The following is a 26,596-nucleotide window of genomic DNA, read 5'->3' on the forward strand; positions in this document are numbered from 1 at the left end:
TACTCTACATCAATGAACCGAACTGAAATTCAGGAAGGCACAATTTCATTTGTTCAGATTTAAGTGAATCACAACAACCTTGTAAATCTTAGCTTCTGCATGACACTGCAATCTTAAAACTTTCATCTTTGAAATTTTTTGTGCTAGTGAGTCCGACCCATCGGGTTGCAAATAAGAAAAATTTACAAACAGATGTTGGTCTTGGCCCACCAATTCAATGCATATGAGGTATTTTCTGCATGCATGCCTTTTACAATGTGAGCCTCACACATTTGTGAGATCCACTTGTTATGAGAGGCCCTTTGCATACGATGGATGAGTTGATTACTATGCATATCATGCAATTGTAACAAAACCCATTTAATACTAATAATGAGCCTCTACCTCTTCAGATTTGATTATTGTGTCAGAAGCATGATTGAACACAGGTATTAAGTACCAACCTTAAATTAGGGGATAAAAATCAACATTTCCTATACTTCAATTATATAATTCAAACACAAAACCTTGTTTCTGCTTAATAATTACTGCTACAACCAAAAACTATATTTATAATGAAAATTGATAAAGAGCCTTTTCAGTCAGTTTTCCTGTAAGATGAAGCTGGGCAAAGGTCTTGGGACAAAGCTGTCTACATCACCATTCCTCCATCAATGGTAAAGACCTGCAATAAAGCAATACAAGCATTAGAACCCCTAAACTGGAGTAAAATGTTCAATGGTGGCCAAGAGAGAAAATATCATTTGCTAAACAATACCTGCCCAGTAATGTAACTGGCAGCTGGATTAAGAGCCAGGAATTCCACTAGTCCTGCAACTTCTTCAGGTTGGCCATATCGCCCTGCAAGGACAGTTAAAATTTTAGATAAGCAAGCATAGTACTAAGATCTGAAGCATTTCAATTTCACATAAATGATTAAATACTATAGTAAAATCAACAAAGCACAATCATCTTATAGGATCTTGCTTCAATTATCAAATGCAGAACAGCAGAAACATGTGAAACTCTTATCCTGACCCAACCTCCCCACCCCCCCACCCCCCCCCCCCCACCCCCCACCTCCCCCTCCCCCTCCCCCTCCCTCCCTCTCTTCTGTAGGAAATTCTTCTGTAGTATTAATTGAACCTCCATGTTAAAATTTGCCAACTGACTGAACTAAAATCAATGGACGACTGGGGCAAATCTGAAGGGTATGAGCTACAGGCTTTATCAATGAAATCACATCATAGTTGTTCCATTGCTTATAATTTTTCTCTCATAAATAATTCTTAAGGAATTACAATAGATTTCATAATAATGCTCAAACAAAAGTAGTGATAATGCAATTTTAATGATAAAGCAATACCACCATTAACCTTAAGAAGTTATCTTTCATCTCACCTAAGGGGATGGTCTCCAAAATTTTCTTCTCTATGTCTTCTCCAAGCTTAGCAGTCATATCAGAGGAAATAAACCCAGGAGCCACAGCATTAACCTACAGAAAGAGAAATTTTTCTTAGTTGCAATAGTCAAGTAGATGCAACATAATCCTGTGAATAAATGCCAACTAAAAGAATAAATTATACTTGAACAGGAAGTAGCATTGGAACTTTGTTGGAGTATATCTTGTAACTCAAACATAAAGGTATTCATCCTAGATACTTACATTGATATTCCTGCTTGCATATTCCTTTGCAACACTCTTTGTAAACCCAATTACTCCAGCTTTTGCGGCACTGTAGTTAGCTTGTCCAGCATTGCCAACCAGACCAACAACAGATGCTATATTGATTATTCTTCCCTGAAAAACAAAGAGCAGAATGCAAAGGATGTAGAATCAAAAGAAGAATGGCCTGGACATATAATTTCAAGTAAAAAGTATAATTACTCAGACAAATAAATTTCAACTGCATTTGTCAATGAGAAAAGTCAAAACTATGTTGATTGAGCTGAAGCCTAATTTAAATGCATGAATCACCAGATGAGGCTTTTAGTCTTGGTTTTTTCTTCTTCAGTGTTTGTTGTTGAAATGTGTAAACAAAGATTAGCCTTTTGTTTTTACCTATTCACAGTTACGAGGTACCTTACAAATGCTTGGCTTATGGGCTATGACCATATCTAGCTCCATCACCCCACTGAAGGACCCGATTCCACCATTATCCCCACTACAACTTGATCTATACATATTGCATCTACAGGTGTACTTACTGTATTACAATTGTACCGTTTCAGAATATTATGAAGTTGTGGCACCCTATTGGTTTTACATCGTGCCAATTCATTTGTTTAGATCATTTGTCTCTATTGTCAAAACCAAAAGCGCAGATGATAAATACCTTTTTCTTTTTTATCATAATTTTGGCGGCAGCCTGCAAAAAGTACTAATAATGTAGGTCAAAAAACACAGAACCAAGCTTCAAAACACAAAAACGCTAGATAATCAGTCTCCTGAATACACACCTGTGTGCAGAGAAATACACCAGTAAGATTCAGATCAATAACATCCTGCCATTGGGATTTTTTCATTCTCATCAATAATCCATCTCGTGTTATACCTGAAAGATTTGCCAAACAATTGGTGGAAATTACCAAAAAAGAAAAGAATAGCTGAAATAATATTAACCTGCATTATTTATCAAGACATCAACTGTTCCCCAAGCATCAACCGCCTGTAAATATGAGAGTTGAGTGACATTGCAATGCAAACAGTAATTGAAAGGCATTTCCATCACTGTAAAGTGCATTTTCTTACAATTTTAATCATCGATTCCACATCTTCTTCTTTTGAAACATCAGCCCCAAAAGTAAGAGCCTGACCACCACATGCCACTATCTGCAAGAAAAGACAAGCATTCACTCTCTTGTGTAATCTCATGACTGAGTAACAACTTGGTGTAGTGGTGTAGCCACTTATTATTTATAAGCACAATTTTATTCTTAAAGAATGATATAATGGAACACTTACAATAAATAATCTGACATATCCAGATCACTGAAGCAGCAGTAAGTACACACAGCCACAAACCAAGGTGGCTGGAACTTATAAGCAATCAAAGATTGAGACAGAAAACCAAGAAATATATATATAGACACACACAAAGAACGAAAGAGAAACACAAACAGAAACAGAAAAAGAGAGCACACCTCCTTTGAAACTTCTTCAGCCTCCTTTGATGACCTTGAATAGTTTACGAGGACCTGTAACATGACGGAATTTAAACGTACAAGAGATATTCACCACTACAACTATTATACAGCTTGACAATGAGCATGATTGACCACCTTCACCCATAAACCCAACCTTTATTATAACTAGCAAGTAGTAACAATCCAAAAGCCAAACACATTTGAGATACCAAGTACCTTGTTCAGATTGAAGCTTTAGAAGCATAATATTCAAACAAATGGACATATATACTGATTAGAATAAAGCAATACATGAAGCATTCTCATCATTTCATATGCTCTATTCAGATAAAATAAATCAACATACGATGATGACGGAATTCCCATGGTTATGCTTCTTGGCATGCAACAGTGTAACTCAAAGATGTGGTAAAAGCATAAAATCCAGTAATTAAAGGCAATCCACATAAAATCGCATACCTTACTTTTCTAAAGAACATGTGTTAGACATATCAAAGCCCAACGTCCAAGCCCATTCTAATTGGTCTAGATTCAATATACTAAGAGCTACTTGTAGTGCAGGTTAAATGACCCTATGATTAGCAGCCTAGGTTTAGTCCTACTCTATGAAGCATGGATATTGACACTAACACGAGACAAGACATGGTGACACGTCAATTCTTAAAAAATTAGGACACGACATGGTGGGATACCGCAATTAATTAATTAATATATTTAGTTATATATATTTATTTATATTCAAATTTTATGTTTATTTATAGATTCTCAATTTTCAAAATAAAATAACAACTATCAAATTCTTTAAAAACATATTTAAAATTAAAAGAATAATTTTTCAATAAAAAAATAATTTCTTTCTCCCAACATGACGAGGACACACATGCAGAAGTGTCCTTGACACAGACTCATGTTAGACACGGACACGTTTGGGGTTTTGAAGTGTCCATGCTTCTTAGGTCCTATAATTATATAATATATATATATATATACCCCAATGGACTCATTGTAACACACAATTCTATAGTAAAGTTGTAAAGACTTAGCAACTAAGGCTTTCTACATAAATTCGTTTTCTCTTCTCTGTCCCAATCCCAATTCCAACAACAAATTCTAACATAATATTAGATAGAGATAAGTCTCACCCTTTTTTCTAACATGCTTCCAAACTTTGTATTGCAAAAAAATCAAAACTCAAACTTTACCAGTAATTATACTTTCTTTCACTGAATTACACACATTTACACTTTTTCTATACCATCAAAATGATAAATGTTTAGAATTAGAGGTGAAATATGTTCAGTAGTTGTGGTTTCTGAGAGAGAGAGAGATAGAGACCTTACAAGGAGCTTTTCCAAGAGACAAAGCAATGGCCTTGCCGATACCTCTAGAAGCTCCGGTGACAATAACAACCGGAGATTCCACATTCCGTTCGACACCTACACTCGATTCCTCTACCGCCGCAACTTGAGCTCTAACACCTGTGAATTTAACCAAAACCTTATCAGCATTTGAGGCACACACACAATTATAATAGTAGAGCAATTGAGTTTGCAACACGGAAATTCAAAACTATGTAAGACCAGAGGAAGTTGTTGCGAATGGGAAGGTATGGAGGATATGAGGCGATCGGAGAGAGGCGGAGAGTGGAGGCCGGAGGCTACGGAGGTGAGAGAATCGGCGGACGGAGGAGGAAGAGAGTTTCGCGGTTGAATTGAAGGCCATCGAAAAAGTGGCCGCCATTGAGAATCTGAGAAAGCTAAGTATAGTCGCCAGAGATAGAGAGAGAGAGAGAGAGAGTTGCTCACAGTGCAGGCAAGTTTTTCTTTTTCTTTTGAATACAAGTCATGCTGGAGCGCATGTTTATGAACTCAATTATATATATATATATATTCTAAGCTTATTGGTTGATTAGCTTTTATTTTTGATTAATTTATTCTTTTTTACTGAGCAATCTTATTCCCGAGTTTATTCAAGCACCTTATTATGATTAAGCTCAACTTGTCTATGGATCAAGAATAACATTGGACTTGAGCTTGACTCATTTTCTACATAAACAAATAGGAACAAACTTTTTCCCCAATTCGAACCCAATCTCCTACTCAAACATCTATTTTTTATTTTAAATTTAGACATTTTATTTTTTTATTAATTTTTAAATATTCTTTCTTTATTCATCTTTAATCTTCCTCCTTTGTATCCTTTGTATGTATGTTTGTGTATGAGATAGTGAGAGAAATTCAAAAATTTATATGTGATTTTTATCTCTTTGTAACACTTCTCTCTCTCTCTCTCTTACTAATTCTATTTTAGGAATAATTTGATAGTGGAGGGATTTAAACTCAAGCCATTTCTATTTGAAACACAAGAAAGTACCAATTATAGCATTAAAAGCTATAAGACGAGTCTTAAGCGTACATTTGATAGAAGCATCAGAAGCAAGACATCATATGTTTAGGTTTTTCTTCAATTCAACTTGAGCACTTTTCAATAGGCAATTAAGAATTGGTACAAAGCGTCCACAAGGAGTCTGGTTCTGTATAAACAAACCCCACACCACACCCCCCCCCCCCCCCCCCCCCCCGCGGGGTCTCCTCCAACTCTACCCCTCTTTGGATTCCCCAGCCAAAATGCTCGGGCGATTTAAGGAAGAAACTAAAAAAACATGAAAAAAAAAACAAAATGCCATTTGTCTCAGCTTTTGAACATTTTACAATTGGAACTGGACCTCTACGGCTCTACCTTCACTAAAATTTAATACCACTAACTACATATATGAATTTCATTTTTACAAACAAAAATTGAATATCCTGATTGATACATCTCTTCCATCAAAAACCCACAGCACATCCCACCATGGGTGACAAAGTAATCATATGCCAATAATTCACACCTCATCCCAATCCAAAACCAAAAATTTATCTTAAAGAACCCAAACCCAAACCCCATTCCAAACCCATGGTTGTTGATCATGCTTCTTCCGTTTCATCTTGAAGCACACAATCAAATTGGCCCTTAAGCCAAAACAATGTAAATGGAGATCCAAGGTGCATGGCCAATGTTCCACAAGATCACCATTTTCAATTCTTGCTCCTCAATTAGTACCACTATTTGAAGAAATTAGTTAATTAATCAATTTCTCCTTCCTCAACATCATCTGTTGGTTCTGGAGCACTCTTGGGCGGTTCAACTTCTTCTTCATCATCCTCATCATCCGCCTTCATGTATAGTCCAAGTTGTTCCAGAGGGTTCCCCGGCAGTTTGAAGTTATACACATCTTGAGACACGTCTAAGATTGTCTCTTCTCTAAAACTTGGTGCATCTTCATTATGTGAAGCCCTAAGCATTTCTAGATCTTCCAAAAAGTGACTGTTCTCATTGATTTCAACAGTCTTCTCCATCTGCAAAAAGCCAGAAATTTTCTAAAAGCATTCAAGGAAAAGTTGAAGTTCACTTCTACCACATGGGCTGTACATCTTACCTTTAACAACGCCTGACGTGCAGCTTCTCTGTCCAGCTCCCTCTTCCTTTTGGCCTCAGCTGCAGCTTCTGCTTCAGCCTTCCTTCGAAACTCTTCAGCAGCCTTGGCCTCTGCTTGCAACCGTGCTTTTTCTAATGACAAAATATAAAGCAAAAATCAAAATCTAGTATGGCTTAGTAACTGCTTAGGATAGGCTCAAGGCATACAAAAATGCACTGATGACACAGAAGTGAGGCTTCAAGATAAGCAGATGCTGACCTTCTTTCTGCCGCCTTTCAAGTTCCTCTCTCTCTAATCGGAGTTTTTCGGGATCCACCTTTTCACCCTGAACCCAGTATCACATGGTAAATAACAAGTAAAATAAAGTACGGAAGACAGTTTGTAACATACATCTAGCTTCTAGATTAATATAGGGTAACAATCCTATAGGAGCAACCAACCTTTTCAAGTGCCTTTTCTTGTGCTTTAAATATGGTGTCCACAAATCGACGCTTCAACAGAGCTGCACGATAAGCCTTGTCGTCGGGAGAGACTTGCCTCTTAGATGGAGCACTCTCCCCTATAATGTTACAGCATGAAGGGTGAGATGATGCCCCAAAACTAACAGCAGATAGTTTTCTGCATGATTTCATGCTTACCATCTTGATGGCCATCTGCCTCAGCAGAAATTGGCTTGGACTGGGAGTCCTGCTCAACTAGCCCCATCCCATCTATTGAATCTGTACAAGAAATAGGCCATCAAGCTTCAGCACATTCACTATTCTAAAAAGAAGACAAATGCCACCATGTCATAATTGAAGCACATCCCATGTTACTATATAACCTAAAGACTCACTGTTTTCAATTTCTGCGTCATCAGGATCACTTTCTTTCTGATATAGATTTGATCCAGAACCCAAGTTTTCCTGCCACAGGAGATGAGAAAATTCTCAATGAGAGAGAGAGAGAGAGAGAGAGAGAGAGAGAGAGATAAAATTTCAATCAGCAGAATGCTCATATGAATTTTTCCAAGATATTATGACATACTTTAATAGCACTAGCAGGAGCTGAAGCTTTAACAGCATCAGGTTCACTCCCAGAAGAACTGCCTGAATCTGAATCTGTAAAAAAGATAGCATACAAGTTTTCAAAAAAAAAAAAAAAAAGGAGCATCACATGTTAAACTAAAATAATAACAAGTTATAGAACAATCATTCCAACTAAAAGCACAATTACATAAAGGCCTATATAAATTTTCATAAGCCCACTTCGGAAGATAGTTGATGAGCAGCAGCTGAAACTTGTAAGTCATTACCAGTATAAATGGCCATTCAATGCTCTCTTCCTCAGCTAAGAAATTTAATTCCTGATATATATATATATATATATATATATATTTTTTTTTTCCCCTTCTAAAGAGAATAAGTACAAATAAGTATAACCTAAGAGAGGGAAATTCTTAGCTTCACCCCCAGCCTACCCTGTAAGTCAAAAAGTCATCAAAAAGTTTTAGGAATTAAATGCACTGTTAACATCTAGACATCTTTAGGTCATGAAAATATATCCATTAGGACCTAGTCACATCAGCATGCAAATGCATTTCAAATTAAAATATGAAGTTTCTGTTCATTAAAATAGTATATAAAACATCATTCATTCATTTCAAAACAAACGGGCCCTGGACCTTCAACAACAAAGTTGCTGACAAAGCACCCTCTGTAGGAGCTTCCAGTAAACAAAAGCCAATAACCACATTACATGCAGGGGAAATTTACAGGCCATATTCAATCTACAAGTAAAGCCTTTTCTTTGATAAGTCAAGTAAAGGCATTACATGGCCTAAAGAACCACAAAACCAAGCTCTAGGAAAACTAAGCCAGGGCAGAACTACCTGCAACCTTGGGGGGCCAACACTCCCCCCACCCCCTCACACCTTAAAAAAAAAAAAATTAAAAAAAAAACCCAATGGTCCTCTTAAAATAAGAATTTGAGAGAAATAATGAACTTTTCCATGATTTCATTTTACATTGAAAATTTTGCTCTTCTATCAGTTAGTGTTTTTGTTCATTTATGGTTTTGAAAACTTCATTGGTTCCATCGTAATTTCTTTTATTTACTTTGGTAGGCAATTTGGTAATTTATATTGAAAATAAAATTTTTAAGAATTTCACTATGGAGATGCATGATAATAGATGAATTTTATTATATGAAAGATCAAACTAGACATTAGAGTTTAAAAAATAATAACAGCTCTTAAAAAATTAGTAAAATATATATACATCTAGTAGCATAATGAAGAAATGAACTCCCAATTTAACAGTAACTAAATATATTTGATAAGGTGGAAAAACAGACTTCAACTTATCAAAGGCACAATAGGAAATGTTTATACAAAGAAAACCATAGGTTTCTTTCTTAGGTAAAGGAATGATTTCCAGCTTTTTTTTAGGGGGGGGGGGGGGAATTTGGGAGGGGGTTGCAAATCTCAAATTTGGCAAGAGAAAAAAACGTTTCAAAGTGTGTATAAAAACTATGTACATAATATCTTCAAACATGCGTCTCTCAAATGAGAACTGATCTAAAATGGTTAGGCTTACAGGGAAATCCTCCACTCCACTCTCCAAATTTCAGTAAATTGAAAGCAAATTGTGAAACCAAAAAACAAATGAACACTACACAGAAACACGAACCACTGGATGAAGAGCCTGAATCACTACTGGAGCTACTTGAACTACTGCATTTACTGTTTCTATTTGCTGCATCTTTCTCTATCTCTACTGGGGGGTAACTTGAAACAGGAGGATCATTACCACCAACAATATCCACATCCTCGTCAACTGGGTCATTGCCTGAAAATATGAATGGAGTTAGAATTAATACAGCCATTGCCTGATGCACATTTTCAGCTGTTCGGTTATAAAGTTGAATAGAGAAAAAAAATAATAAATAACCTTTACATGGTTGTGTCGATGAATTGCTAATCCCTGACTCATTATTAAGCTGCATCAAGCAAAGCAAACAACTATCAGATAAAAGTTGCATAAACAAATAAGACAAATACAAGCAGGAAAGAAAGAAATACCTCCATTTCAGAAGGTTCGGCTTTCTGCTGGTTTTTCTGCTTCTCCAGCATGTAGTCATTTAAAAGCTTCCTTAGTGTGAACAGGGTATCATCACTGAGTTCATCAATACCAATTTCAATCTCATCCTCATCAGTTTGCTCATCACTATGTTGTCTCAAGAAATCAACAATATTTTCAGGCAACTCTGTCATCAAAGCCTGCAAATCTGCACCCACTTCCTGCCTCTGCTCAGCAGTCATTACCTGCTTTGGTTCAGCAGGCATTATCTGCCTATCAAGCTCTGACTTAACACTAGCATCATTCTGTGCCAGGCTTTTCTTCGTTTTAGCAGGTGGAATTTGAGTAGTAGTTTCACTTTCTATTAGAACGGGTTTTGATGAAGGCTGTGATTTCTCATCAGTCCTAACTGTAAGCTTCTTCTCAATAGTTCTCCATCTTGTTTCAAAAAATTTACTTAGTGCTTTGGCCATATGATGAACTTCATTTGTGGAAGGGTTGTAAGTCACAGCATTCGAGTAAGTAAGCCGCACATCTGCAGCAAAATCTGCTGGATTGGTATATTCACCTGAAGCCATCTTACTCTTAATTGTACCCAAATCCATTGGATGCTTAATGACAGTGAAATAATCCGGAATGTTCCACTTAACAACATCAACTGGTTCATTAAATGCCCAGGCAGACTGATGTGCCATCATACTCTCCAGCAATGTCTTACATCTTTCCATTAACGCATCATTGGAAGTGCTCGCTGGTGCAGCCCCTTTCACAGTTTCAAAACGCCCCGATGTACTCTTTTTCATACGGGAACCATTACGTCCTGGAGGAGGCCGTTTCTTGCCATGTGGGGCGGCAACTTCAGATGGCCTCTGAAAAACATCTAGTGGAGGCCTCTTTTGCCCGTCACTACTGCTCCGGATATCACTAGACGGTGATAGTAAAATAGGATTTGCACTTATACTAGCAACTTTCCTCTGAAGAACCCGGATCTGTTCGAGTTCCATTTTCAACCTAAACTCTAAATCCTTCCTTTCAGTCCGCGACATCTTTGATATAGACATAACCTCCATGGGGATACCAAAATTATCATAACCATCAGCATTCAAGCTAATGCATTTCCTCTTAGGGGCATATGAATCCTCAGAAACCACATTTACACGTCCTGAGGTAGCAAACCCTTCAGATTCACCCATCGTCTCAACAACGGCATGACGGTAATCTGGAACAAAACCAGTGGAAAGCCCTTTAGAGTACTTCCTTGACTTCCCCATTACTTGCAAATGTGAAAACTGGGTCGATTCTTTCTGTCCAATGAACTCTATAGGAACAGTGGGTGCCATAAGATAAACCTCCAATAACTGCACATATCAACTGTGACAATAAGCAATGTCCCCCCCCCTCGACAAATCTTTCAGAAATTTCCCAGATATCCAAATCTGCCAAACAATGCCAAAACCTGAATCAAATTTAAGACAATCCCATCATTACCCAATTGGGTAATTTCCCTTAATCCTCAGAAATGATCTCAAAAACAAAACTTTAGCCCAAAAGAGCTCAACTTGTTCAGTTCTCTTCAATAACATTCGAGCTCAAAAATAAATAATAGTATGCCAAATTTTAAACTTGTTTTTTTCTTATTTTTGTATAACAGTGTTCTTAATTCTCCCGCAAAACCAATCTCCAAATCCACTAAACGATAAATTACGATTAGGGACAAAATAACCCTAACCGCAACTAATTTCACAGACCCAATCCAAGCAATGCAAACCCCCCAAAAACCCTAGAAAAATTTCCTCTTTTGGTAACTCTCGATCCAAACCTACAACCAAAACAACAAATCCAAAACTTATAAAAAGGCAAAAAAATAAAAAAATAAAAACCCTAAACCCCAAAAAATGTAAGCCCTAGATCCGAATTCAATTGCAAGAACCGCACAAACACAATGCGAACAAAGAAAAAAAAAAACACAAAACGATTTAACACACGCAAACAAACAAAAACCCTAGAATTTTGCTTCGCTAAAGAATCCAATTTTTCAAAACCTGGATCTCTCTCGCTCGCGCGCGCGCGCAAGCAAAACAGCCGTTCCCAATTTCGGCCGACCACCACCACCGAAACCCTAGATTCCAAAAACCCCCAATTTTTTCTCTCTCCAGCCTCCTAAAAGCGAAAGCAAAAACACGAAACGAAAGCGAGAAAAAGAGAGAGAGAGAAAGAGAAGAGAGAAAAAACTAAAATGCTATATAATGCGTGAGATCGCTAATGAGCTGGTACGCTTTATATAGGCACACACGGACCTCGTTGCCCGCCGCAATTAAATCGATCCTAACCGTTAATTTCCCAAATCCAAATAGCATCGCACGGTTACTATTCGGACGTTGTTTTAGCACGTGAGATTCAGATCTGACGGTGCTGTGTGGGTCGTGTTGAATAAAAAATTTTAAAAAAATAAACTAAAAAACTCTGCGAATTAATTAATTATTGGTAATTAAGGACCCAGGGCACACGCGCTCGAATATGGAAACGCATGATACTCGCGATGTTATGGGACACGGTGTGGGTTTGGCGGTTGAGGAGGACACGTGTGGTGGTTTTTGATGCGAGTATAGTACTTTTTCGTTTAGTTGAGAGTGTGAGAAGGTTAATGTGAGATTTTGGCCGACCACATGTGTCGGTCTTGACTTTTTACCGCCACGTAATGCGGCTAGTGAATCTACTTTTGTCCGTAGTTCACACGTGCTAGATTTCAACTTTACAGCTCAGAGATTATTATTACGGCGGTGAGTAAAAAATCTTTATTATAATCAAAAAAAATTTTACCTATTACCCGCAAAGGAAAAAAAAACAATTTCCTTCTAGAATGATGAAAGACCAGCCCCTTCAGGCTTTCTTGTGGTTGTAGGCTTAATGGGCTTTTTTGGATCAGGCCCAATAGAGTGTAAATTTCTTCATAACCTACTCAAAATTAGACATAAATAAGTAATCATTTTTTTTTTCAAGGGAGACTTCTGCAAAAATTTTAAGTGCAAAACATGTGTATATGTGTGGGCCAGATTGATAAAAGACAAGCCCAATTTGGGTTTCTAATGGTTGTAGGCTTAATGGAAAGCTTTTAGGTTGAAGGGCTATTTTTTATGAAGCCCAATGGGTATAGATTTTTTTCTCTTCTTTTTTCGGACAAATAGATAGTTATAATAAAAGAGAAGAGATTAAATTCTGAATGTTTTAATAAGAAACACCATAACATATCAGTTGAGCTACAAAATTCATGTTGTTGGTATAAATTTCTTCTTATTTATACTCCAAAGCACTCAATATTAGAAATAACATATACTCTTATTTTCTATTAAAGTGAGAGATAAAGAACTTTGGTAAATTTGAAATTTTATAGCATCTCATGGGAGAGACTTATGTAGAAGTTATAAGAGCAAACATGTGTGTGTGTGTCTTAAATTAATCTTTGTCATTGAATAACGAACTTGGGTTCAAATCTAGTTTACACCCAGAATCTATTGGTGTTTTCATCTAATGTAATTTTTTTTTTTTTTTTTTTTTTTGTAGAGTGGACCCCATAGAATCAAATTCGATCATATCCATAAAATATATATTTCTTCACAAAGGAAATAGAAAATGCAATTATTATGAGATTTTTTTTTATTCTCTGCTGTATCATAATCATCAGTTAAAGAGAATGGGAGGGGAGGACAAGAGAGTTGACTTTTCCTCACTTATAATTTTTTTTTTTTAAGATTTGTTTATTTTTTTTAAATATATATAATTGAAGTTAATATTACCCTATATTTTGTATTGGTTTAGTATTTTTTTTTTTTACATTTATCTATATTTTAAATTGCATTTTTTATTAAATTTATTTTAAATATTTTTTACCTGCAATTATGGATGTGATTATAAATTTTTATTATGTCATTATATGTGTCATATACTTTAATAGGGGTGGTAACTAGTACTCCTTAAATTTTGCATTTATTTTCATGTTGGTCCTTTCTAGCCGCGTTAAATAAGAATACAAATTTTATGGGTCCGTTTGGATACAGTTTATTTTGCTCAAAACTGAAAACACTATAGCAAAATAATTTTAGAATGTATAAATAGTGCCGTGTGACCCATTTTTAATATTTTTTTTTTCCCTAAATAAAGTGGTTATGGGTCCCATGAATAATGTGTGAACAGTAACTTTGTCTCCTACCCAGAAACGCATGCATAAAAAAAAAAAAAAAAAAAGGAAAATGCCAGACGTAGACGTGCTGGTTTTTTTAGCCAGATCCAAACAATCACTATTGTGAGGCCCAATAATTTATGGGCCAGGCCCACTTACTCAGGGGAGAGTCCAAGGGCCCAAGCCAAAGAAGGCTATAGCCCAAGCTCAGTAACATAAAGTACGAATTGGCCCGGAGATGCAGTCGAGGACAGCTCAGTCCTCGGCTGACCCAAAGTTCCACCGAGAAGAGGGGCAAAAACGGTATAGGAACAAACTTGAAAGGAAATCTAAAATATCAAGGAAAAGCTGCCCTTACTACCCTTCCCATACAACATTCTGCACCTAACAGAGCCGTATTCTTCAGCTTTATCAACCACCCCCAACGACTTTGGGTTGAGACTGACGGGACAAGTACTAGTCTTGGAAAGTTCGACCCTACACATGGACGAAGGAAAGCGAACACAGACTAGTATAAAAGAAAAAGTAAGTAATCTGGAGAAAGGACTGGAAAAAAATGGCCAAGAAGGGGGGCCTCCCAGTCCACCTCCAGGAGAAAGACTCCAGGGGTGAAAACGCCTTAAACACATATGAACACCACAAAAACCCACCGTCGGGTAACCAAGGCCTAGCTTTTCGAACCCACTCTCTACAAATGATATTGTATGGGCCTTTTCGCATGCGAACCCAAAACTGTTGTGGTTCGTTGCGTATCGTGTCCCTACAATTGGCGCCGTTTGTGGGAAAGGCTTGCGCGTTGGCTCAGGCGATAGTGGAGTTAGGCTTTTGTCGAGCAAGAGTCTATGAGTATGCCTTTACGACCGGCGACACATTGTTTTTGTTCCAACATAAGTTCCCACTAGGGGCTACGCCTCGCAGTGCCCATGGCGTGGGCAAATCTAGGGGCTTCAAGCATCAAGCTGACTTCCTCCACCCTATTCGAGGAGCTAACCTTTAAAAAATAAATAAATAAACAAAAAATACAAGTTTTGGACAGAACCAAGGCCTTGCATGGTCTTCGGACTCAAGCCTTTGGGGAAACCAACTACTTACAACAAAAACTACAAGTTTTGGACAGAACCAAGGCCTTGCATGGTCCTCGGACTCAAGCCTCTGGGGAAACCAACTACTTACAACAAAAAATACAAGTTTTGGACAGAACCAAGGCCTTGCATGGTCTTCGGACTCAAGCCTCTGGGGAAACTAACTACTTACAACAAAAACTACAAGTTTTGGACAGAACCAAGGCCTTACATGGTCTTCGGACTCAAGCCTCTGGGGAAACCAACTACTTACAACAAAAACTACAAGTTTTGGACAGAACCAAAGCCTTGCATGGTCCTCGGACTCAAGCCTCTGGGGAAACCAACTACTTACAACGAAACTACAAGTTTTGGACAGAACCAAGGCCTTGCATGGTCTTCGGACTCAAGCCTCTGGGGAAACCAACTATTTACAACAAAAACTACAAGTTTTGGACAGAACCAAGGACTTGCATGGTCCTCGGACTCAAGCCTCTGGGGAAACCAACTACTTACAACGAAAATACAAGTTTTGGACAGAACCAAGGCCTTGCATGGTCCTCGGACTCAAGCCTCTGGGGAAACCAACTACTTACAACTAAAACTACAAGTTTTGGACAGAACCAAGGCCTTGCATGGTCCTCGGACTCAAGCCTCTAGGGAAACCAACTACTTACAACTAAAACTACAAGTTTTGGACAGAACCAAGGCCTTGCATGGTCCTCGAACTCAAGCCTCTGGGGAAACCAACTACTTACAACGAAAATACAAGTTTTGGACAGAACCAAGGCCTTGCATGGTCCTCAGACTCAAGCCTCTGGGGAAACCAACTACTTACAACAAAAACTACAAGTTTTGGACAGAACCAAGGCCTTACATGGTCCTCGGACTCAAGCCTATGGGGAAACCAACTACTTACAACGAAAAACTACATTACATGGACCTTAGGATCTATCCGAGGGAAACTCTCCACTAACAATTGGGTTAATTCCTAAATTGCGAGGATTCTCAAGTCTGCTCTCGGATCTTCAGCACCAAAGGGATCGATGCAATATAGAACAATATGTTGCCTAAAATACAATCGGAGTTCCCTACTGCTCAGTCACCTCCTCGGATGAATTATTTAGAGATTATCATTCTCGGACGGTACTCTCGCACTTACTACAGAATATCCAACTGTTACCTCGGTTAGTTTCCTAAGTCTAACTTGCTATGAATTATCGTTATAATGCCTGGTAGTGTCGGTAAATCAGAATTAGTTGGATTATGTTTCAAGGTTTCCTGCTCTAAGTATCATTGAAGAAAAACACACATGGAGCACACCCATTCACAAAGTAGTGTTGCAAAAAGAAAAGTATTCAAAACAAGTAAATAAATTTCCCTTTTTACTAAAACAAAGAAATAGTACAGCGTACAATGAAAAGCTGGAATCAGCTTATATCAAAGCGAACTACATAATCGAAAAGAAAGGTACAAGAGAATAAGATAAAGCCGAGGAGGTGGCACAGAGGAGAGGTTGGCTGCTGCTTCAAGACTTCGTTCTTCCTCTATACTTTTACATGCCCATAACTCAGCCAGCAAAAGAACCCAGCTTGGGAACTGCACCATCAAAGAAAAGGCGCAGAGAGAGCCCAGCTTCAGGCTAGCGCAGCCGAAGAAAAGGTGCAGAGAACCCAACTTAAGGCTCACATCGTTGAAGGAAAGGTGCAGGGAGCCAGAAGTTGAGGAGCCTACCCCAAAATTTGCCTGCGACAAGGCAGAGACGCTGATGACGGAGAATCTTTCTTCTGACACACCTAAAATCTGGCGTGAACAGAACCTGCTTCGGATTTTGACTAAAAGAAGGAGAAACACCATTTCCCCCTTCGTCAAGACGGAGTATTTTCTTGAATCTGTGCCCCCCATGCCCAGACCATACTACCTTAAATCTCGTAAGGACCCGGCGCCGCTGTGGCGGAGGGAGTTCCTTCACCCCAGCCCGCGCCCCAAACATGTTATACTATGGGAAGATAGCACCGGATAGGGGAGTTGTAATTATGGCTTAGGGATTATGGTTTGGGAGGAAACTGAAGGATTTGTGTGTAAGTAAAGCAACTTCCTCCCCTATTTATTTAAAATGATAAGGAAGTGGCATTTAATTCACGCAGTGTCCCAAGGAACGTTACAGACAAAATGGCTCTGGCTCAATCTCCAACGCCACCTGCAACCATGAGATTAAAGGATTTTCGTGAAGGCGCATCTCGAACACTGGGACGTCAAAGGGGACCGCGTGACCAAAGGGTACAAGAATGCCTCTTAATCCGATATTGTGGGGCTAGTGAATTTGCGGCCCAGGCCCGTTCTGCATGGGAGCCCAAGGGCTACGGCCCACGCCGAGGGCTAGCCATTGCCGAGGACAACCTCCTGCTCGGCACCTCATGAAATACCTGAGGAAAGGGAGAGACTGAGTTCAGGGGCAGGGCCAAAGCATTGCATGGTCCTCGGACTCAAGCCTATTGGGAAACCAACTATTCGGATGGTTACTTCCTACACCGTATCTAGCATCCAGTTCTCATCTCGGCTAGTTTTGGGGTAAGTATCTTTCTTCACAGGTCGGCATTGTTGTGCCAAACAATTCTATTAAAGATATGGCGACATCTTTTTCTTAGCAAGTATTTTGGCCCTAATTGTCATTGATTCAAATGCTATATTACTGTGCCGAACAACACTTGCAAATTCGTAAAAACGCCTTTCTCTTTGATAAGGGGTTAAGGACCTAGGTATTGTACTCTAAGGTCGGCGATATTGTGCCCGACCGATTCGGGCAAGATCTTTTTATTAACCGTAACTTCGATCCTAGACGTCGGTCATGGTTTAAAAACAAAAACAATTTTACAAGATTGTATGTCTATGCATTGCATTATCATTTCGGAAACATAGAGATAGAGCATGCGAAGTAAAATGATAACAATTTTTATTAATATAAAGATGTATTACAACGTACAAAGAGGGGCTCAAACAAGCCTATACAAAAGGTGAACTGCTGAAACAATAATAAAAAAAAAAAAAAAAAAAAAAAAAAAAAAAAAACCAGCAATACAGATAAGTAAACGGTCAGGTGTCTTTTAAACTCGTCTCCGAAGTCCCTCCAAACTCTGCCTCAGTATCGCCCATATTGAGAGAAGGACCTTCTCTAGAAAAAGATGGAGGAGATGAATGAGGAAGATGGAGGAGATGAATGAAAAGAAAGAGGAGAAGAAGAGGGAAGAGATGAAAAGAAAGAAAAAAGAGCAAAAGAGGGAGAAAGAAAAGCACCAGGATGGATCTGGTGGTGGAAAGAAGAAGAAAGAGAGGCAAAAGGAGGCGCCAGTGAACGAAGAGAGGAAGAAGCAGGGACACTTAGTCCCTGCCCTAGTCCTGACTTCTAACACACTGGTGCCATGTTAGATATGCTCATGAGAGAGCGGGTGGTACTGATAATGGGTGTCCTCGACTCAGTCACGCCGAAAGTGAGACATGACGAGGCCCTGCTTCGGATTTTGGCTGAAAGGAAGGTGAGGCAAATCTTGAGTCTCCGCCATCCTTGCCCTGACCGAGCCATTTCGAGTTTTATTAGAACATGGTGTTTTTGGGAGGGGAATGGCTTCTTCATTGCTTATGACTATGATGAACGTATTACAGGTTGAGGTATAATCAGAGGGTAAAAGTAAACTCTGGGAGAAATCTAAGGATTTCAGATTTCCGGGGGATTAAAGGGATTCATGTATGGGAGAAACAACTCTCGTCTTTTCTCTTTATATAAAGAACGAAGAGGAGGGTACTAAATGTGTTCAGATCTCCAAGGAAACCTGCAAACAAGAATGTGCCCGTTCCGCTCCCCCACATCATCAGTAACCATTAAATCTGAGAGGTCTCGTGAAGGGAAACTATTAAAGATATGCTTCGGATAACCAAACGGCGTGAACGTATCGTGAATAAATCAAGAAGAACATCTCGTAGACCGGTGCATTTCCTGGGCAGGTGGAGAATTGCCAACGTCAGTGAAAGGCTGAATTAAATGAGCCATAATAAAGGCTCGGTATTATCAAAACCCCCCTCTCCAACCATGAGGTCGGACAGCAGGGTTTTGAGGGGCTGTTGTGAGGCCCAATAATTTATGGGCCAGGCCCACTTACTCAGGGGAGAGTCCAAGGGCCCAAGCCAAAGAAGGCTATAGCCCAAGCTCAGTAACATAAAGCACGAATTGGCCCGGAGATGCAGCCGAGGACAGCTCAGTCCTCGGCTGACCCAAAGTTCCACCGAGAAGAGGGGCAAAAACGGTATAGGAACAAACTTGAAAGGAAATCTAAAATATCAAGGAAAAGCTGCCCTTACTACCCTTCCCATACAACATTCTGCACCTAACAGAGCCGTATTCTTCAGCTTTATCAACCACCCCCAACGACTTTGGGTTGAGACTGACGGGACAAGTACCAGTCTTGGAAAGGTCAACCCTACACGTGGACGAAGGAAAGCGAACGCAGACTAGTATAAAAGAAAAAGTAAGTAATCTGGAGAAAGGACTGGAAAAAAATGGCCAAGAAGGGGGGCCTCCCAGTCCACCTCCAGGAGAAAGACTTTAGGGGTGAAAACGCCTTAAACACATATGAACACCACAAAAACCCACCGCCGGGTAACCAAGGCCTAGCCTTTCGAACCCACTCTCTACAAATGATATTGTATGGGCCTTTTCGCGTGCGAACCCAAAACTGTTGTGGTTTGTTGCGTATCGTGTCCCTACAACTATGTATCACATTTTGTATTCCACTTTATTTTCCACCAATCACAATTTATCATGACTTTATTTTTTTTCCATTTTAAAATTTGGCTATTTTATAAAGAAAGTTAAACAAATATATAGCAAGTTGTGATTGATAGAATATAAAATGAAATACAAAAAATGGTACAGATGATTTGTATTCATTAACAACACTCCATTTGTTTCGCTGGAAAACCTTCTGTAAAGATAGTTTTTCACATTTTCCAGTATTTGGTAGCACAAAAAAAAACATGGTCAATGAAAAACTATCTTTGATCAATAGAAAACTTTAATAAAAATAAAGCTTATTTTCTATAGGTTGTTTTCAAAAAAAAAAATATATATATGGAAAACAATATCTCTCTCACGCGTTACATCTCCTATAAATATTATCTTCATCTATAGTTGTGAGAAACATAATTTTTTGGCACCTTCTCTCTCTCATGGTAAGTTTTCTCTCCTCACACCCCCACTGTCACTAATTCTGATCTCTCTTCTTCCCATAGATCTCTCTCTTTAATTGTCTCTCTTTTCTCCATGTTTCTCTTCCTCTCTGTAACACAATTCTCTGATTAGATTTTTTTTTTTCCTTTACTGATCGGTCAATAGCTCCAACTTGCAAAAGAGAACAAATTTGCAACGGTAATTATTTCATTCCTCTCTACCAAAATCCCAATTCTTTGCTTTGAATTTCAAGCTCAATTTTCTTTTTTCTCTAAGAAATTTTCAGTTGGATGGATTCTAGGTAGAAGTTATTCTTTTTCATACTTAAAGTGCAAAAAAAAATAAAAAATAAAAAAAGATGAAGAAGAAAGAATGAATGAAGTAAAAGATGAAAATTTTAAACATATTACCTATATTACTCTAAATTGCTTTTACATGGGACAATCTTTACCGTGGACTAATAATATTGTTATATAATGAATGATAATTGTTTAGGAAAATTGCATTTGTTGGCAAATAATTTTTTTGTTGGTAGATACTATGTAGTGATGATAAATTATGCAGTATATTATGTAAATACATAATTTAGAGTAATATTGAAGACTTGTGGTAGACCATAGTAGACAAATGGTTAATGTGTGTGTGTGTGTATACGTTATTGTCTATATATATGAGCAAGATGAGTGGTAGAGATCATAAAAATTTGACAGCTAATTAATTTTGATTGTATTTATTGTCAAAATTTTAGATTAATTAGAATGAAAACTAAATTCATTCTTGGTTTTTTATTTATAATGATTATTGTAGGGACATAATTTGTAACGACCCACACATGATTGTGGGCTCGTACGTAAAGGGCCCAAACAATACAATTTGTAGAGCGTGGGGTTGAAAGGCTTGGCCTGGGTTACAGGACAGCGGTTTAGTCGTAGCTTTCATGGAAGCTTATATGAGGGTGGACTTGGCTTGACTAACTAAGCCTTCCGTCGGTGCGGCTTGTAGGGTTTAAGTCCTCGGACCACGTCCGAGGAGCGTAGTATCCTTCCCCTTCTCCCTTTTTTAGGATTTCTTTTTTCTGGGGATCCCCTTCCCCCTTAGCTCTCTTTCCCTTTTATACAAGTGTTTACTTCCCTTTCAGTATCCACGTGTAAGTTTCACTTTTTGGGGTATAGAGCTGTCCTATCAATCCATACATAGAGTGGTTGGGGGTGGTTGAAAAAGTTAAATAGCATGGTCTGCAGTATGGGCCTGTCAGATGCAGGGTTTTATACTACGGTGTTGGAAGCTTTTTCCCTTGTCCTGCCCCTGTACTGAATTTGTCCTTTTCTCCAGGCGTTTTGTGAGGTACCGAGCATAAGATCGTCCTCGGCCATATATTTGGGCCTTTTTTGGATTTTTACTTCGCGTCCTCAAAAATTATTCTCCTCGGCTTGGGTCTTGGGCCCTATTATGAAGTGGGCCGAGACCACAAATTCTCCGGCCCCACAATTACATTAGATAGTTTACATAATATATATGTTTTAAATTATATAAGAAATATTTTTAAAAAATTGCATACCAAACACCAGAAAACATTCTCAAGCTCATTTTCAGGGTTGTTACCAAACACTGGAAAATAAAACAGTTTTCTAAAAAATGCTATTTGGAAAATAAACCATTTTCCAAAAAACGTTAATGCTGAAACAAACAAAGCGCAAATCATCATTATTTCGGCACAAATCAGCGTATCTTATATAAGTAATTTTTAATGTTATTTAGTTTTTCTTAAACAATTTTTAAAGTTACATATATAATTTTCTTATAGATTAAAGATATAATAAAAATGACACATTAACCAAAAACCATATCTCTCATCTCATTTCTCTCTATCTCTACCTCTACATCTCTCTTCCTCTTTGCCACCCTAAGACACTACCGAAACCACCCCATCTCTTACAAAGGTTAATTGACAAGTTTAACTTATTTGGATTCCTCTCACTTTCACTTGTAGTCTCTGTCGAAGCCTTCGACTCAAGACCACATTCCAAGACTTAAGGCAATGCTGGTTAATTAATCAAACTGCCATAACAGCCCACTCGAGTCTATTATGTCACTCAAAGCCCAACACATATAACCACTCCTATAGGAACTGCTAGACTTTTTTTTTTTTTTTTTTTTCTTTGGTAGTGCAACAACAATGCTCATCGACAACTTAGGGCTTCAAGAGTGGCAGCTGAAATTGAGTAGGGCTTTAGAAGGCAAATTAAGCAAGGTGATTGTAATTTTGATCAAAGATGGTGAATATGTGCTAGTTATTTGGTTTGGGAGGTTTGCATGTGGTGATTTTGGGGTAGCCGAATGTTTCGTAAGTTCAATTTGGATTTGTAGTGTTTATGGGTTTGGTCAAGAGTGATTAGAGTATATTTTGTGATATGGGTACACTTTGTCTGGTTTTCACCATTGATGGAGCTCCACTCTAGTGATTTCTTTATATTTAAAATCTTAGGTGTTAGTGTGGCTTTTTATTTAAATGATTTTCATAGTTTAAGTATTATAAACAATATATAGTTTTTAATAGCTAATGATTGTTTATGGACGGAAAGATGAATTTGGCAACAAATATGAACTTTAGGATCAAAAAATATCACAAAATAAAACTTTAGGAACAAAAATAACAATTGACTCAAGTTTAAACTGTACTTTACAACTAAAACCAATTTATAATAGAAACAATAAGATTATAAACTAACTTGGCTCACTCTAGAAAGTGTTTATCATTCAATATCTTATACATTAAGAATATAATATGATGATGATCATATTGAGGATGAATGGATGATAACTAATTAAGCTTAATACATATATTATTAAGTTACTTAACAAAAGATAGGTATTTAAACCCATAATCCCACTTAATAAATAAGGGTAAAATGACATATTCATGTCTTTCTATGTGTTTTTGGTCCTGTTTCATTTGACCTACCTGACTTTCCAAAGGGTCCGAGGTCTAGAAAGATTCAAAAAATGACCTTCAAGAAAATGGCATTTCTAAATTCTTAAGAGTTCTTATCCCCTTTTTCTGTAATCGGTAGATCTAGCTAGAGAGGATTTGATTAAATTATTAAGGCATCACCCATCAAAGTTTGAACTATTTCAAAAGAATTGCTCTTTTAGAATTAGATCCAGACTAGGCTTTAATTCGATTGGTACAAGCTCCCCCCACGTGACATATTACGGATATGTTGGACCACAAAGAGTCCAATATATCAATCTACCTACAAAACTTTTTGTAAAAGATACAAAACCCCTACCAATCTATTCACATTTTCTCCTTATTTGATTTTTATCTATATTATCATATACGTACTTCTAAATCATATTCATTTAAATATTTTGTACTAAACTCAATATTTTATTTATTTTTATATAAAATAAGATTGGATTGCACAAGCAATACATGTGCATGTTTCCATTGGCTACTATATATAATTAATAAAGCACTCTTAGCTCAAATTAAATTACTGACTAATAGCTATTGATCTGTCAAAGCTTTATAGCCCAAATGACATTTTTTTTTTTTTTTTTTTTATATATTTTTAACGGAAACATCTAAGACTCACTCCTCCCATATTGTAACTATCAAATTATAAATAAATAAATAAATAACGATCAATCCCATATTGTTAGATTAATTAAAACATCATCTCATTTTTTTCTTTTCCCACCCCACTATAAAATAAAGGATTTATTATAGTGAGTGTTGTGACAACACACATTCACCTTAGTATCAAGATTTTATGGTTAGAAATATTTTGTTATTGGGAAAAGTTAATGATAATTTAAAAGCATTTTTTTATAAGAGGGAGAGTCCAGTGTCCAGTTGCATTGGACCCGTTGAGATGGTGACACGTATTCATTTTTAGACATGTGTCACAATCTGACTGGGTCCAGTACACCAAAAACACTAGACCTAATCTAGATCCTTTATAAAAATATGAAAAAAAATAATTAACTTTTTAGACAATTTTTTATATTTTTCATAAAATAGTATTAAAAAATGTCTATTAACTTTATTTGTTAACTCGAGGAGATACCATCTCGCCTACCAGGTGGTTGTCTATAATAAGAGGGTTTAACTAGTATTAATCCAATACTCACTATTTTTTTTTCTTTATCCCTTACTTCTTTTTTAAGAAAATAATAAGAAAGAAAAAGAAAAGAAAATATTCGTTAATCCGTCACTAAGATCCGAATCCAAGAATCTCTCACAGAAAATCAAGGCATCAATACCATATTTGAAACTAAGATTATAAGCTAAGATAGTAATTAAGATATATATACCATTTATGGGGAAAGGTAAAAAAGGGTTGAAGAGAGAGAACAATGTTCATGCAGCTACGTGGTGCAATAGAGATTGAGATAAGAGAGAGTTGAAGAACAAACATGGTAAAAGCAAAGTGATCATACCTATCACCTCACCACTTCACCAGCCAATTAGCCAACAAAAGATTATTCAAAAGATCTCAATATATTAGTATTACACACCCAACTTCTCTCATCCACCTGTCCCTAGTGGGCACACATGTACTCATCTCTCTTATTCCCAATCTCCCCTACAAAATCTACCCTTCTTTCTTTGCTCTTTTACTATATTCTCTCTCTCTCTCTCTCTCTGCGCAAAACCTAACTTTCCAAACTATTAGAACCCAATGAAAACTAGTCCGCTCTGGCACTATCTACACCATAACTTAAGTCCCTTTATATAGTTTTAATGTGATTTCAATATAGGTCATAAATCACAATATATAATATAATACCAAATGACAGAGAACAAAGGTACTATAAAATTACATGAGAGAATTAGTTTTTAAATTCACTTCTGAACAAAAATAACGGTCACATACAGATTAACACACAACAAAACACATGGAATAGCTAGGTATTAAGAGACAAGAACGTGGAAGAACAGTAAAAAGTAGACAAAAAAAGAAGATACATCATCATCAACAACCCAAAAATATTCACATTTATGAAAAGAAAAAAAGAGTAATAAGGTACCATAGGTCCAAAGCTTAGTACTTGTTATACATATATATATATGTTAATGATCAGAATCAGACGGCTTTTAGCGACCCAAAGAGAGGGCAGCCTTGACATCCAACTTCCATGCAAAACCACCACCGTCCATTCTCCACACATCACAAGGCAGTGTGATCGAGCTTCTCTCCTTCCCACACGTATCGTACTGGACCAGCCTCACCCTGCACGTGAACGACGTGTAGCTTAGCGTTCTCGCCATTATCTCTCTCAGACTCTCTTCCTTTATCACCAACCACACCGCCACCTCATGATGATGATCATGGCCCATCATCATCATCTTCCTGTAGGCCCCATTAGTCCACGTCACCCTCCCCAATCCATCAGATACAAACCCGGGACACGTGTCCCTCTCCAAACTCATCCTCCTCTCCTCATCTGTACTCCCTAGCTGCCCATCCACCATCCACGTGTCATTCACACATTCCACGATCACACACGACCCCACCCCCATCACCACCGTCCGATCTGATGACCAAAACCCCACCTCCTGGTTGCTGTTATTGTTTTTCCCATCAAAGCTCAGCAACACGGGCAAGTTAGCCCTAGCTGCTGCTTCTTTCTTCTCCGCCGGAGGAGACAGCCTCGACGGCGAGTCCTTCCGGTCAGGCGTCTCCGGCAACAAAGGCAGAGTCACCACCTCCGGCGAAGCCTTTCTCTTTTTACTATTGCACCGCTTATTATTACTACTATTACCACTGCTATAACTTCCACTACTATTACTACTAATACTATTATTGCTTTTCACATACTTCCTCTTCCCTCTCGCACCACTTTTCACGTACGCGTCAGCTTTCTCCGGCGAGGAACCGCCTGATGATCCAGCTCCGGCAGCCGGCTTTGGCGCTATTGGCCGGAACCTTAGCATTATCATATCCATCTTGGACATATCGTAAACCCCATTAGCACCATACCTCGCTATACAACACCCTCCTCTCCCATCCATCGTTCTCTCTCTGTCTGTGTCTTTTTGTCTCTATCTTTCTCTAGCAAAAATGCAGCGTTTTTGAACTGGGTTTTGAGTTTGGAACTGGGACTAGAGGTATATTTATAGGGAGATGGGGTCGCGACACGTGTGATGTGGGATACGTGCGCTACAGTGGTTTGAACAGCGCAGAGTGGGATTGGTTGAGAGAGGCAACGTGGGCACTGTAGTGAGGGAAGAGTACAAGTGTAGAACTGGGGTGTGGGGTCCACGGACAGCTTGAGTTTCTTATTGGCCCCCACGAGGGGACCAATGGGAGAGCGAGAAGTGTCGGGTTCTAGACACAACAAAGGGGCACGTAAGCGTTTTTATTTTTTTTGTGTGTCGGGCAATGTGTACTGTTGGGGTCATGGGGTGTACTAGTAGTAGTAGGGTTTTGATTTCGAGAGGTAGTGTATGAATTTTTTGGGGTT

General features: G+C 38.1%; 3 protein-coding genes across 7 annotated transcripts; all 3 read right to left on the bottom strand.

Moving 5' to 3' along the window:
* Positions 1 to 418: 418 nt before the first annotated feature.
* On the bottom strand, positions 419 to 4,983 carry LOC126703681 (3-oxoacyl-[acyl-carrier-protein] reductase, chloroplastic-like). Of its 3 annotated transcripts, none has more exons than XM_050402730.1 (11): positions 4,707 to 4,983; positions 4,462 to 4,604; positions 3,124 to 3,177; positions 2,732 to 2,812; positions 2,603 to 2,648; positions 2,440 to 2,534; positions 2,316 to 2,348; positions 1,646 to 1,780; positions 1,381 to 1,474; positions 758 to 840; positions 419 to 664 (listed from the first exon to the last, which is right to left on the bottom strand). In XM_050402730.1, the coding sequence occupies exons 1-11, from the start codon at positions 4,864 to 4,866 to the stop codon at positions 632 to 634; spliced, it is 957 nt and encodes a 318-aa protein (XP_050258687.1). In that variant the 5' UTR covers positions 4,867 to 4,983; the 3' UTR covers positions 419 to 631. The 3 variants fall into 3 exon arrangements, with proteins under 3 accessions (XP_050258687.1, XP_050258688.1, XP_050258689.1); XM_050402731.1 differs by having other exon boundaries at positions 4,467 to 4,604; positions 4,932 to 4,953; XM_050402732.1 differs by having other exon boundaries at positions 4,467 to 4,604; positions 4,707 to 4,867.
* An 810-nt stretch (positions 4,984 to 5,793) lies between these two features.
* On the bottom strand, positions 5,794 to 11,902 carry LOC126703682 (transcription factor GTE10-like). 3 transcript variants are annotated; one of them, XM_050402734.1, is made up of 11 exons: positions 11,706 to 11,902; positions 9,666 to 11,099; positions 9,535 to 9,583; positions 9,274 to 9,432; positions 7,631 to 7,704; positions 7,440 to 7,509; positions 7,243 to 7,323; positions 7,045 to 7,163; positions 6,863 to 6,929; positions 6,605 to 6,735; positions 5,794 to 6,524 (listed from the first exon to the last, which is right to left on the bottom strand). In XM_050402734.1, exons 2-11 carry the CDS (start codon positions 11,001 to 11,003, stop codon positions 6,252 to 6,254), a joined length of 2,361 nt encoding a protein of 786 aa, XP_050258691.1. In that variant the 5' UTR covers positions 11,004 to 11,099; positions 11,706 to 11,902; the 3' UTR covers positions 5,794 to 6,251. The 3 variants fall into 3 exon arrangements, with proteins under 3 accessions (XP_050258691.1, XP_050258692.1, XP_050258690.1); XM_050402735.1 differs by having other exon boundaries at positions 9,541 to 9,583; positions 9,666 to 11,482; XM_050402733.1 differs by having other exon boundaries at positions 9,666 to 11,482.
* A 13,106-nt stretch (positions 11,903 to 25,008) lies between these two features.
* LOC126703102 (uncharacterized) lies at positions 25,009 to 26,228 on the bottom strand. The gene has a single exon (XM_050402015.1). The coding sequence runs from the start codon at positions 26,142 to 26,144 to the stop codon at positions 25,227 to 25,229; it is 918 nt and encodes a 305-aa protein (XP_050257972.1). The 5' UTR covers positions 26,145 to 26,228; the 3' UTR covers positions 25,009 to 25,226.
* Between the last annotated feature and the right edge of the window lie 368 nt (positions 26,229 to 26,596).

Source organism: Quercus robur, chromosome 10 (assembly GCF_932294415.1).
Source record: "Quercus robur chromosome 10, dhQueRobu3.1, whole genome shotgun sequence".
Lineage (NCBI taxonomy): Eukaryota > Viridiplantae > Streptophyta > Magnoliopsida > Fagales > Fagaceae > Quercus > Quercus robur.

Bases quoted from the DNA above. Each gene is read 5' to 3' on its own strand.
- LOC126703681 (XM_050402730.1), bottom strand. From the start codon at position 4,866: ATGGCGGCCACTTTTTCGATGGCCTTCAATTCAACCGCGAAACTCTCT. The intron at 2,349-2,439 runs GTGTGTATTCAG...TACTTTTTGCAG, and splicing joins GTGTATTTCTCTGCACACAG to GCTGCCGCCAAAATTATGAT. The intron at 1,475-1,645 runs GTAAGTATCTAG...CTCTTTCTGTAG, and splicing joins ATGCAAGCAGGAATATCAAT to GTTAATGCTGTGGCTCCTGG.
- LOC126703682 (XM_050402734.1), bottom strand. From the start codon at position 11,003: ATGGCACCCACTGTTCCTATAGAGTTCATTGGACAGAAAGAATCGACC. The intron at 9,433-9,534 runs GTTATTTATTAT...TCATATTTTCAG, and splicing joins ATCGACACAACCATGTAAAG to GCAATGACCCAGTTGACGAG. The intron at 7,324-7,439 runs GTGAGTCTTTAG...TTTCTTGTACAG, and splicing joins TGACGCAGAAATTGAAAACA to ATTCAATAGATGGGATGGGG.
- LOC126703102 (XM_050402015.1), bottom strand. From the start codon at position 26,144: ATGGATGGGAGAGGAGGGTGTTGTATAGCGAGGTATGGTGCTAATGGG.